We start from the raw sequence: 13,700 nt of genomic DNA on the forward strand, positions 1-13,700 counted from the left end.
TATTTTATAATATATTACTGAATAAATGTAGTATACAGTATACCCTGTATAGTTTTATACTCAGGCATCCCGAATACACCACAAATTCAAATAAATTTTAATTCCGAATACTCTTACAATAATTTTATGTTAAATATATGTACATATGTTTAAAATAATGTTATTATTTTTCTTGCATCTTTCTTCTGTTGGTTAGATATATAGTTAAAAATGATTGATTTTTAACCTTGCATAGCGAATAGAAACGATATGTAACCGGCTGATGTTTTTATCAACTGTAATGCATAAAACACATATAATAAATATTAAGACGTTAAATTGTCAATATAAGAATAGACGCAATACGAACGCCATATGTTATTATTACTACAAGAGAAATATAAACCTATGTCAGTGTAATTTATAATTTATTGCAATTTATGATCCCTTTTTTATTATAATGAATTAATTATTTCTTTAATAATAAGATATTTTTAGAATTAATGTCTTATTAAAAAGAAATTAAAAAGACAAAACATTTTATTAATTAGTATGATAAAATAGATAAATCACTCACGTTACAAAACGTCGACATTGTCATAGGAAACATTTTCCCAGCCGTAATATAAAGAGGCTTGTTAGCTCGAATCATTATTATAAGCAAAATCTTTGCTTTTTTTGGTTTCAGTTTGTACCATTCGTGCTCATAAGCTGCATGGTATATAGCTTCGCACTTCATAGGTGACATTATATAAAATACTTTTCTTTATGTTTATATACTATGTGTTCCTAGTATACTTATACTTACTTTTGCTACCAAAATCTCACCCACCGCACAAAACAGACACATGTGCCCACAAAGATTTATCGCAACAGATATGAGGTATATAAAGCGCATCATTGACATCTTTTTTCCTTCTGTAAGTATCTAAAAAATTAGTTAAGTAGTATTACACAATGTTCCTGTATTATTAATTATATGTTACTGCAAAAAGCAAATAACATTGAGTTTTTAATATAATTTCTGAAAAAGTACCTTTATTTTATATAAAAATCTTTTTCTGGTCATATCAATATATATTTTTGACTTAACAACATATTTATTACAAGTTTTATTTTTAGTTTCAATTTTATTTCAAATAAAAGAATTAGAAGTTTTTGAAAACTTACTGCGACGATTAGAAATCCGTATAAACAGAACAATATTGCGAAATAGATTAGTAGTCCGAGTAATAGTAAAGTAAATGTATTTTCGATAATACGAAAACATCTTTAAAAAGAATTGTATCTATTAGTGATGTCTGTGTACGATTACACGATTTTTAATAATAATTTACATTTATTCCAAACTTTGGTCGTGTAATTGTAGACTTTTTACGTCATAAACTTTTAATATTTAATTTTTTTGTGAGAAATATTTTACGTGATAATAATTATCTTAAAAAATATATAAATGTCGAAAGATATTTATTTGGTAATTTCAAATGTTGGGATATTGAAATTTCTACGGAACTTGATTAGCCGTATGTGCTCCTTTACAACGAAAGTCACGCCTTCATCATAGTTCTTAAATTGTTTTATATTAATCAGCTTTTCTTTAAGATTCTCCAGTTGCCCGCACAAATGAAATATCAGTAATTCGAACAAGTTATCCACACCGCCATAGGACGCAATACACATAAAGAGTGTGAGAGTCTGTATGGCGAATGTGAACTCAAAATACGGACTTTGATTTTTATCGTAGATATAGTGGGTTTGTAAAGGTAAGATCTTATCTGGATCGGTGATATTTGTTATATATCTCACAGACTTTCCAAAGCAAGGTAGGATCACGAGTGTACCAACTCCCACGAACATACAGCAGTAACCAATTATTGTGAGAATTCGGGCATTTTGGGCCTGCTTTATCATAATGCACCGTTCTTTACCGGTTTTGATTTTTATCCAATCCTCAGCAATCATATTTATGACCATTAAAAGATCTTTAAAATGAAAAATCGTGTTATATTGGATAATGTATGAAAGTAAAAGTAAAGAAGTCACAGAAAAACAGAAGAAATATAAAATTAATCTAATATATTAAATGTGTAAGCAGTTCTCATTAAGTTCTCTCTCTCTCTCTCTCTCTCAGCTATTTTTTAAATTAATAATTTTTTGCACACAGTATTTCTTAAGAGTAATATTACAATTTTAAATTATGATATGAGATGTGAGTATATTATTGCGATAATTCAAAATTTAAGCACTTAAAAGAAGATTTAATGTATTGAGTTTTATGTATAAAATTCGTCACTTTATGTGTCTTACCTGTTTTCTTCCACCATATGACGACGATTTTTATTATGGTCGTTATTAATGGTAAAGTGAGTTGTAGATTGTCTATCATTGACATCAGGTCACCCCAAGTTCTCACTAAGGAATGTATTAATGGAATCGCGCCAATAAAAACAAGAACGATAAAGGTGAATGTTGCGCGTACGTTCGACAAGAACTTATCGTAGGCATTTTTGTGAGCCCTCGGCCAAATTCCAATTGAGTTCAACATGATGCGATTTAGTCGAGTTGCCCATTCGAAATCTAGGCAAATAAGATTAATTTTTATTGGTAGTACATTAGTTGTGACGCATGATAGCAATTATAATATTTGACAGTAAACATTGTAGTAAAGTTCAATTATACACAATCATTATTAAATTAAGCCTTTTAAAATTATTTTGTAAAACTTAAATTAAATATATAATTATTATTTAAACGGCAATATTAATGTGACAATTTTAAATAATTATTGTAAATTTTATCATCAAAAATTTTTTTATTATAGTCAGATTGACCTTATATTTCAGTTTTTCAATCAACTCGTTTGTCAATAATATTCTGAAAAATTTTTCTGATCGATTTCGTAAATATATTATTGTATTTTGACATAAGTTTCTATGTAGATAGTTATTAAATTAAGAGAATATATAGAATGTCGATAGTCTTTCTAATAATTTTAATATTTACAAGCGTAAATTACGATTTATTTTTAATATAATTATTCCAAGCACCTGCGTTTCTGTCAGGCTCAATGACATCCATGTTGAGACTAATATATGTTGCAATGTTTTTCCGCAAGAGAAATATATCTTAGGAGTGGCAATTTCTTCCGTATATAAGTTTGCAAACTTTGCGATCGTTGTACGGAGTGTAGAGAATCCTGAATGTTATAAATGTCGATTCACACTTCAGCGACAACTACTAGATGCTATAGTTTCATAATGGAGTAGGCTGAAACGACTAACAGGCTATGACAGATGATAGGGCCGCAACTGTAAATGTTGCTTACATTTATGTGATTATAATAACAGTAGAGAAACCTAATAACATAGAGAATCGGTACTACATAATGTATCAATTATATGATGCAAATTGATTTATTATTATAACAAACAGAGTAACACAAATTTATTTAGTTATTAAATGAAAAATTATCTTAATTACAACAATCTTTAGAACTAATTTAATTATTATTATAAGCTTTCTATAACTGACTTTATTATATAACCTTAGCTGAAGCTGAATAATCTTTTGAGTTTTTCTGGTCTTCTTTAAATTCAGGAAATTATCGTGCGTCCCTGTTCTCTCTATATCCCAAGTTTATAGAGTTCATCTGAAATGTACGTCGTAAAATTATCGACAGTTTTTGCAGCAAATTTCTCGCTTGGACTTTAATGCTATCCTGTCGTATCATCCCTCTCTTCTGTCCAGGCAACGACGAGTCATGCGCATTCTACGTATGGGGGTGTGCTACCGTCCACCACCACGAAAACCCTCCGACTACCCATGCGCGCGGTGTCTATAGTATCCTGTGTACGTACAGTATCCTATGGTAACGCGACAGTGACAGGACTGACACTTGACAGTTGCGTTGTCGCGCTCAGATGTAAGCGAAACAATTATTTGATGGCTTGTATCTTTCATCAATTATCTTTGTAGTAAAAATTACGCGAGTGCTGTATCTGCTGATTGAAGGAAACGTGCTTAACATTTATTATACAGATAACTTTGTAACATAGAACTCATAATAACACATGCAACTCACGAATTAATAATGTTACGGATGCCTGTTCGCTCGCGGAATGAAGTATTTAGATAGAGAAAAGTAATATCACAGTTCTACAATACATATTAAGAGAGATACTTTGTATGACGGAGAGTTGTCAATATACTGATCTATTCTGAAATCTATAATTAAACTCGTTTATTAAGCGGTGTTTTGTATTTAAGCTTTATCGAGATTAGTGCTACTGATTATAATTTGTTTGAACTGATAATAAGTTGTTTGACATTACCGGATTTCTTCTACCATATGATAACGACTTTCATTGTTACTGCTATCATTGGTAAGGTGAATTGCAAGTTGCTTATCGTTGCAAGCATGTCACCCCAAGTTCTAACCAGCGAGCATATTGTGAAATTTTTTTAAAAGATATGTACAAATTAAATAATCTATACGTAAAATATTTTTAGTTATTATCATTAATACACATATATTTTTTATTACGCAATAACTTCTATACTAATTAAACTACATTAAATTTAATTATTGTTATTTAAAGTAATTTTTAATTAATATTAAATAATTACTCAGCAGTTACTCTTAACTGCCTTTCCATTTTTAGCATCTCAATAATGTGAGGCAATGTTATAAAATAAAGTACAAAGAAATGGCAATTATTTTAATATTTAATGTTGATATTGCAATGTTAAAAGAAGATTTAATATAACTAGAAGATAAAACAGAATTAGATAGAAATAGATAGAAGTTTATTCCTTTATAACAACGGAATTGTATATAAATTAGAATAAACTTGGTCTCGATGTAAACGTATTTATTGTTGTATGATTTAATTGATGTAAATATCAATATATCTCTAAAGTGGGTTGTGTATTGATAAAAATATCAAGACATAAAACAGTTTCTGATATATTATATTTTCTATTGACGTTGAGACCAGATATATATTTTATACAGTAATAAGGTAATAGAGAGACTGATAGCTTTTGCATTAAACTCATTATCCAAAACAGAAAGGAATTACTCACGATTGCAGAAAGAAGATTTATCAATCATTTTTGGAGTAAAAAAGTTTCACATATATGTATTTGGACAGAATTTTACAATTCTAACGGATTATAAGCTCACTTTTAGGTCCTGTTTAATCCGGTTAAAATATCTCTAGTAATGTCACCGCAATTACTGCGTTGGAGTTTAATCTTAGCATCTTACACATATAGACTCGAATATCGGTAAGGAAGAAGACAGGTAAACGCAAATGCATTAAGTCGATTGCCCATGGAAACGCCGGAATTCAGTATTTCACCTTTAGGAGAATTAAAAATTGAAATCAATGCAGAACATACTATTAAACACAAGGACATAGGAAAATATACACGAGTCGATCCAGTACATCATCTATCCAGAGTACGTCGATGATTGCTTCAAGATTTTCCAACGGAATGACAAGAAGATCGTTTCGCACCTTTTTTTTTTATAATATGTCAAACAAAGTTATCTGCGCACAAGGGTTGTGTTTTATGGGGATCGAGTGTTGTAACACCAGAATGTGCTAAATGCTAAAGAATCAGTACTACAGATGTTACACAATAATGCTCATCCAGGGATAATTAAAATGGAAGCGATAGCTACTTCGTAGCCACTTTTGGTGGTGGAATGGACAAAGCCATGGAAATATACGTAAGTAAATGTGACACTGTCAACTAGGAATGTCATGTTAACTAGGAATAACATGCCGCTAGTTTAAGGAAACACTTGATGGATACCCCCAGGAAAACCATGGATCCGCTTATACCTATGTTCGCTTAGATTTCGCTAATCCTTCCCACGGAACGACATTTATATTATCGCAGATGCTTTGTCTAATTGTTGTCGAGTCGAAATCGATATATGGCTTGCATGTGCATAAGTTTGTGTTGTTATTGAGATTACTAAATAAATGTAGTATACAGTATACCCTGTATAGTTTTATACTCAGGCATCCCGAATACACCACAAATTGAAATAAATTTTAATTCCGAATACTCTTACAATAATTTTATGTTAAATATATGTACATATGTTTAAAATAATGTTATTATTTTTCTTACATCTTTCTTCTGTTGGTTAGACATATAGATAAAAATGATTGATTTTTAACCTTGCATAGCGAATAGAAACGATATGTAACCGGCTGATGTTTTTATCAACTGTAATGCATAAAACATATATGATAAATATTAAGACGTTAAATTGTCAATATAAGAATAGACGCAATACGAACGCCGTATGTTATTATTACTACAAGAGAAATATAAACCTATGTCAGTGTAATTTATAATTTATTGCAATTTATGATCTCTTTTTTATTATAATGAATTAATTATTTCTTTAATATTAAGATATTTTTAGAATTAATGTCTTATTAAAAAGAAATTAAAAAGATAAAACATTTAGTATAATAACCATTAATTAGTATGATAAAATAGATAGATCACTCACGTTACAAAACGTCGACATTGTTATAGGAAACATTTTCCCAGCCGTAATATAAAGAGGCTTGTTAGTTCGAATCATTATTAGAAGCAAAATCTTTGCTTTTTTTGGCTTCAGTTTGTACCATTCGTGCTCATAAGCTGCATGGTACATAGCTTCGCACTTCATAGGTGACATTATATAAAATACTTTTCTATGTTTATATACTATGTGTTCCTAGTATACTTATACTTACTTTTGCTACCAAAATCTCACCCACCGCACAAAACAGACACATGTGCCCACAAAGATTTATCACAACAGCTATGAGGTATATAAAGCGCATCATTGACATTTTTTTTCCTTCTGTAAGTATCTAAAAAATTAGTTAAGCAGTATTACCCAAAATTCCTATATTATTAATTATATGTTACTGCAAAAAAAACAAATAACATTGACTTTTTAATATAATTTCTGAAAAAGTACCTTTATTTTATATAAAAATCTTTTTTTGAAAACTTACTGCGACGATTAGAAATCCGTACAAACAGAACAATATGGCGAAATAGATTAGTAGTCCGAGTAATAGTAAAGTGAATGTATTTTCGATAATACGAAAACATCTTTAAAAATAATTTTATCTATTAGTGACGTTTGTGTACGATTACACGATTTTTAAAAATAATTTACATTTATTCCGAACTTTAGTCATGTAATTGTAGACTTTTTACGCAGTAAACTTTTAATATTTAATTTTTTTGTGAGAAATATTTAACGTGATAATAATTATTTAAAAAAATATATAAATGTCGAAAGATATTTATTTGGTAATTTCAAATGTTGGGATATTGAAATTTCTACGGAACTTGATTAGCCGTATGTGCTCCTTTACAACGAAGGTCACGCCTTCATTATAGTTCTTAAATTGTTTTATATTAATCAGCTTTTCTTTAAGATTCTCCAGTTGCCCACACAAATGAAATATCAGTAATTCGAACAAGTTATCCACACCGCCATAGGACGCAATACACATAAAGAGTGTGAGAGTCTGTACGGCGAATGTGAACTCAAAATACGGACTTTGATTTTTATCGTAGATATAGTGGGTTTGTAAAGGTAAGATCTTATCTGGATCGGTGATATTTGTTATATATCTCACAGACTTTCCAAAGCAAGGTAGGATCGCGAGTGTACCAGCTCCCACGAACATACAGCAGTAACCAATTATTGCGAGAATTCGGGCGTTTTGGGCCTGCTTTATCATAATGCACCGTTCTTTATTGGTTTTGATTTTTATCCAATCCTCAGCAATCATATTTATGACCATTGAAAGATCTTTAAAATGAAAAATCGTGTTATATTGGACGATGTATGAAATTAAAAGTAAAAAAAGTCACAGAAAAACAGAAAAAATATAAAATTAATCTAATATATTAAATGTGTAGGCAGTTCTCATTCAGTTCTCTCTCTCTCTCTCTCTCTCTCTCTCTCTCTCTCTCTCTCTCTCTCTCTCTCTCTCTCTCTCTCTCTCTCTCTCTCTCTCTCTCTCTCTCTCTCTCTCTCTCTTTCTTTCTCACACACACACACACACAGCTGTTTTTTAAATTAATAATTTCTTGCACACAGTATTCCTTTAAGAGTAATATTACAATTTTAAACTATGATATGAGTATATTATTGCGATAATTCAAAATTTAAGCACTTAAAAGAAGATTTAATGTAATGAGTTTTATGTATAAAATTCGTCCCTCTATGTGTCCTACCTGTTTTCTTCCACCATATGACTACGATTTTTATTATAGTCGTTATTAATGGTAAAGTGAATTGTAGATTGTCTATCATTGACATCAGGTCACCCCAAGTTCTCACTAAGGAATGTATTAATGGAATCGCACCAATAAAAACAAGAACGATAAAGGTGAATGTTGCGCGTACGTTCGACAAGAACTTATCGTAGGCATTTTTGTGAGCTTTCGGCCAAATTCCAATTGAGTTCAACATGATACGATTTAGTCGAGTTGCCCATTCGAAATCTAGACAAATAAGATTAATTTTTATTATAGTACATTAGTTGTGACGCATAATAGCAATTATAATATTTGACAGTAAACATTGTAGTAAAGTTCAATTATACACAATCGTTATTAAATTAAGCTTTTTAAAATTATTTTGTAAAATTTATTAAATAAATAATTATTATTTAAACGGCAATATTAATGTGACAATTTCAAATAATTATTGTAAATTTTATCATTAAAAAATTTTTTATTATAGTCAGATTGACCTTATTTTTCAATCAACTCTTTTGTCAATAATATTCTGAAAAATTTTTCTTATCGATTTTGTAAATATATTATTGTATTTTGACATAAGTTTCTATATGTAGATAGTTATTAAATTAAGAGAATATGTAGAATGTCGATAGTCTTTCTAGTAATTTTAATATTTACAAGCATAAGTTACGATTTATTTTTAATATAATTATTCCAAGTACCTGCGTTTTTGTCAGGCTCAATGACATCCATGTTAAGACTAATATATGTTGCAATGTTTTTCCGGAAGAGGAATATATCTTAAGAGTGGCAATTTCTTCCGTATATAAGTTTGCAAACTTTGCGATCGTTCTACGGAGTGTAGAGAACCCTGAATGTTACAAATGTCGATTCACACTTCAGCGACAACTACCAGATGCTATAGTTTCATAATGGAGTAGGCTGAAACGACTAACAGGCTATGACAGATGATAGGGCCGCAACTGTAAATGTTGCTTACATTTATGTGATTATAATAACAGTAGAGAAACCTAATAACATAGAGAATCGGTACTACATAATGTATCAATTATATGATGCAAATTGATTTATTATTATAACGAACAGAGTAACACAAATTTATTTAGTTATTAAATGAAAAATTATCTTAATTGCAACAATCTTTAGAACTTTTAATTATTGTTATAAGCTTTCTATAACTGACTTTATTATAAGCTTAGCTGAAGCTGAATAATCTTTTGAGTTTTTCTGGTCCTCTTTAAATTCAGGAAATTATCGTGCGTCCCTGTTCTCTCTATATCCCAAGTTTATAGAGTTCATCTGAAATGTACGTCGTAAAATTATCGACAGTTTTTGCAGCAAATTTCTTGCTTGGACTTTAATGCTATCCTGTCGTATCATCCCTCTCTTCTGTCCAGGCAACGGCGAGGCATGCGCATTCTACGTATGGGGGTGTGCTACCGTCCACCACCACGAAAACCCTCCGACTACCCATGCGCGCGGTGTTTATAGTATCCTGTGTATGTACAGTATCCTATGGTAACGCGACAGTGACAGGACTGACACTTGACAGTTGCATTGTCGCGCTCAGATGTAAGCGAAACAATTATTCGATGGCTTGTATCTTTCATCAATTATCTTTGTAATTAAAATTACGCGAGTGCTGTATCTGCTGATTGAAGGAAACGTGCTTAACATTACTATACAGATAACTTTGTAACATAGGACTCATAATAACACATGCAACTCATGGATTAATAATGTTACGGATGCCTGTTCGCTCGCGGGATAAAGTATTTAGATAGAGAAAAGTAATATCACAGTTCTACGGTTCTTCTTATCTAGTAAGGGTAAGTGATTACGATGCACTATGACACGTATACCTTTGAATGAGCGAAATATAAGACTAAGGGCGGTATTCATAGTCAGATCTTATATTTAAGATCGTCTTAAGTCCGGTCAAAAGCAGTCTTAAGACTTCGTTCAGCCAATGAAATGACCGTATTAGCATCTTAAGACATTACTTAAGACGGTCTTGAAATAAGATCCGACTATGAATACCGCTCTAAAACACTGATAAATCTTGATGCACTGTGTCGAAATACATTAGCGGAATTAGTGAATAATACTTAATGCGTGCGTTTGACTCTCGCAGCACGAAGCGAGTCAAGCGAGAGAATCAATAAGCGGAAAAGGGGCAACAATGTATTCAATTCGATTTATATAATACGACATAAGAGTGGAAACATTTTAACAACTTCGTACATCGTTATTTACGAGAATAGCAAATGTTTTATACATACAGAGTAGTGCAATAAATAACACAGTTATCATAATATTATAAAGGAAATAAATTCTTTTATTGCATCGTTTTTCGTTTGGCGCGTTAAAGATATACTAATGTACTATTTAGAACAATAACATCTACTTTTATAATAATAGTTTGAAATATTACATAGATTAAGTATTCTAGATGCAAAATGTGGTAAACTTTATTATATTTTTAATAATTAATATAAGTTTTAGAAGAATAAAACAGCCGAGATTTTTGTATTTGCAACTTTAAGGAATTTTGACGTTAGACTCACATCTTTACATGCTAATTCATTATTATGTATATTCAAGACAAGCAGTTGATTTTCTTTTTGTAACTTACCGCGACTAATAAAAATGCTTGTAGAAAAAATAGTGTACCAAATAATAGTAATGTAGTAAACCGAGTAGTAATAAAATGAATGTACTTTCAACGATATTAAAATATCTGAAAAATAAATAGGGAAATCCGGGGCATAACGGGACCACGGGGCATAATGGGGTATGGTCGAGATTATATAAAATCTATGACTTTAAAAGGTTATTAAAAAATTAAATAATCTATACGTAAAATATTTCTAGATATCATTAACAAACATATACTTTTGATTTTTTTTGGTATTACGTAATAACTTCTATATTAATTTGCATATTAAATTTAATAATTTTTTTTATTAATTAACATAATTTAGTTGATACTAAACAATTAATTAAATAAGTTGATAAATTAATAACTTATTATTCTGTCGAAATAAACATGAAAAAGGAACTCAAGTAAATTTTCAGCTATTTTTTTGCACGCGCACATTAGTAAGAGCTAAACCAATAATGTACATTAATAATAACATATAATAAAAGATATCTACGATACATTTATATTTATGTAAATGTTTGATTTATGTAAATGGTGACTATACATTTGCTCAATGATCTTTATTAAATATTAAGAATACGTAATACATAAAGAAAGATGTTATTAGAGCCTCATTTTTTGTTGGATCCAAGGAACAAAGGTGTAGACATTGGTGTATACATCGGGATAACCAATGGCGCACGGTCTTACACCAGACACCAGACCGACAATGGTTCTGTCGCTATTTCGAAGCAGTCCGCTACCGCTGTCACCCTATAACAAAAAAATGGAGATTATTTATTGTTGTAAATGGAGATTAGTATGCCTTATATGAATGAGATTGATAATATCTTTCATGTTACGTTTAATCCAAAATTGGCAATTTATTTAAGACCGCAGAACTCCGGTAATTTAGCGTTATCATTTCTATAAACAGTTAAGATGATAAAGAGAGAAATAATTATATAAGAATCCTACTTTGAGAATTAATGTTATTATAAATATGAATTAATTATGATGTAAAATATTATCCTATACAAGATACGAGGAATGTAATATTGTAATGCAAATAATGTTCAGTATATCGTCGTGATTGAACAAGAGTTATTGTAAAATGTATTATTTATACAGACGAAAAATATTAAATATAAAAAACGCGCAACAATAAAATCAGATATGCGTTCGAGCATTCTGTTAGATGTAATGTAATGTTACATACAGTGCACAATCCAGTTCCGTAGCTGATGAGGGTACAGAACTCGTTGTTATGAATGAGCATAGAGTTTCCATGATATTGCTGGCATTCTTGCGGAAGCATGGCGTTTGCGTACAATTTCTGCAAGTTTTTATGTATGGGTTTTCCGAGGCCCATAGCACCCCATGCTGCAATCGTAACGCCGTCATTCTCTGCTATATTCCTTCTTGGAAGCCCAATTTGCCGTACTTTTGGTCCAAATTGAATGGGTGAAGTCAGCTAAAAATATTTTATATTAATAAACTAGACTGTAGAAGTGTAATTAAAAAAGTACGTATTATTTTTATCATTTGCGTTTGTCTGTCTGTCTGCCTGCCTGCCTCTATCTCTCTGTGTGTGTGTGTGTGTGTGTGTGACGTCTGTCACTGTGTTATTACTTTTATAAATGATATAGAAAAAAGTGTACCGTACGTGCATATTACAAATGTATTATAAACTAATATAATAGTATATTGTAATATGTATATTAGTACATTAAAATTGTACCTTTATCAAACCGATGTCATAAGGGGCTCTACCCGAAGGGCTGTTGGGATTATAATTTTCATGGATCCACAGTCTTTGCACTTTATAAGCCTTTCCACCTGAATTAAGGTAGGCCGAGCCAGCAACAACGGTCGTAGATTGCATTTTCTTGGAATCGCGAATTAGAGGCACCACGCAATGCGCGGCAGTTAGAATGTATTGTTTATCAATTATGCTACCGCCGCAAATGTGGTTGTTGTTGACCCTTATGGAGACGGAATGCGGATAGTCTTCTATGTTCGCGGGTATTCCATTCACTAACTGCTCTGGTTCATCGCCATAAACAGCTGCAAATGTATAACAAAGTAGTTTCAAACACCTCTCATACAATGTATTAATAATTTTTTTCAAAAGTATTTTAATATATACAACACAATACGGTAAATGCAATGAGAATATGGTGACGATTAAGCATGTTGTACAGTATGCAATTATATATAATTTATATACACAGTTTTTATATATGCAAACGAAATATAATGTATAATGCTTTTACAAGGTAGATTAATTATAATATTAAAAAAGGGAAATTTAATTATATAGAGCTTATTAAATTGCCATACAATACGTTATCAAGTTTTTGATATTTTACTTACCTACGATGGTCGCCAATGCGATCAGGATACACGTTATTTGTTTCATTGCGTAGGTCTGCTTTTACACTGTGTCTGGCAAACTTTGGGAAACACAGTATTGGCCAATGCGTATGGTACAATTTATATACGTATCGAAATATGTACACAGCTGTGAATAATATTAATTATTCCATTTTTATTGCGTTATAACGAGATTATCGTAGAAATCGCAGTGATGCGATATTGAATTAAGAACGATATTAAGATGTTCATATCTTTATTCAATTCATGAGCAACCGTGCATTATGAGTGATATTTGTAAGTTAAGCGAATAAAATGTTACATATTTTTATAAAAATAATCCGAGTTATCATACATCTAATAATAACAACATATTTTAACAGTAATAAAATATTAT

The 13,700-nt window shown here is 30.6% G+C and overlaps 3 protein-coding genes across 3 annotated transcripts; all 3 read right to left on the reverse strand.

Annotated features, from left to right (window-relative positions):
* LOC139772252 (odorant receptor 10-like) lies at positions 1 to 3,057 on the reverse strand. Its single transcript, XM_071705785.1, has 7 exons — positions 3,027 to 3,057; positions 2,287 to 2,556; positions 1,493 to 1,961; positions 1,150 to 1,249; positions 788 to 907; positions 557 to 712; positions 1 to 275 (listed from the first exon to the last, which is right to left on the reverse strand). The coding sequence occupies exons 1-7, from the start codon at positions 3,055 to 3,057 to the stop codon at positions 222 to 224; spliced, it is 1,200 nt and encodes a 399-aa protein (XP_071561886.1). The 3' UTR covers positions 1 to 221.
* A 2,967-nt stretch (positions 3,058 to 6,024) lies between these two features.
* On the reverse strand, positions 6,025 to 9,228 carry LOC139772260 (odorant receptor 10-like). The gene is made up of 7 exons (XM_071705795.1): positions 8,985 to 9,228; positions 8,254 to 8,523; positions 7,357 to 7,825; positions 7,014 to 7,113; positions 6,747 to 6,866; positions 6,518 to 6,673; positions 6,025 to 6,225 (listed from the first exon to the last, which is right to left on the reverse strand). The coding sequence occupies exons 1-7, from the start codon at positions 9,013 to 9,015 to the stop codon at positions 6,172 to 6,174; spliced, it is 1,200 nt and encodes a 399-aa protein (XP_071561896.1). The 5' UTR covers positions 9,016 to 9,228; the 3' UTR covers positions 6,025 to 6,171.
* A 2,265-nt stretch (positions 9,229 to 11,493) lies between these two features.
* Positions 11,494 to 13,405, reverse strand: LOC139772261 (chymotrypsin-2-like). The gene is made up of 4 exons (XM_071705796.1): positions 13,304 to 13,405; positions 12,669 to 12,994; positions 12,147 to 12,401; positions 11,494 to 11,701 (listed from the first exon to the last, which is right to left on the reverse strand). Exons 1-4 carry the CDS (start codon positions 13,347 to 13,349, stop codon positions 11,552 to 11,554), a joined length of 777 nt encoding a protein of 258 aa, XP_071561897.1. The 5' UTR covers positions 13,350 to 13,405; the 3' UTR covers positions 11,494 to 11,551.
* Between the last annotated feature and the right edge of the window lie 295 nt (positions 13,406 to 13,700).

The sequence above is a fragment of the Temnothorax nylanderi genome, unplaced genomic scaffold, assembly GCF_030848795.1.
Source record: "Temnothorax nylanderi isolate EJ_2023f unplaced genomic scaffold, tnyl_v1.0 TNYL_tig0047_pilon, whole genome shotgun sequence".
NCBI classification, from domain to species: domain Eukaryota; kingdom Metazoa; phylum Arthropoda; class Insecta; order Hymenoptera; family Formicidae; genus Temnothorax; species Temnothorax nylanderi.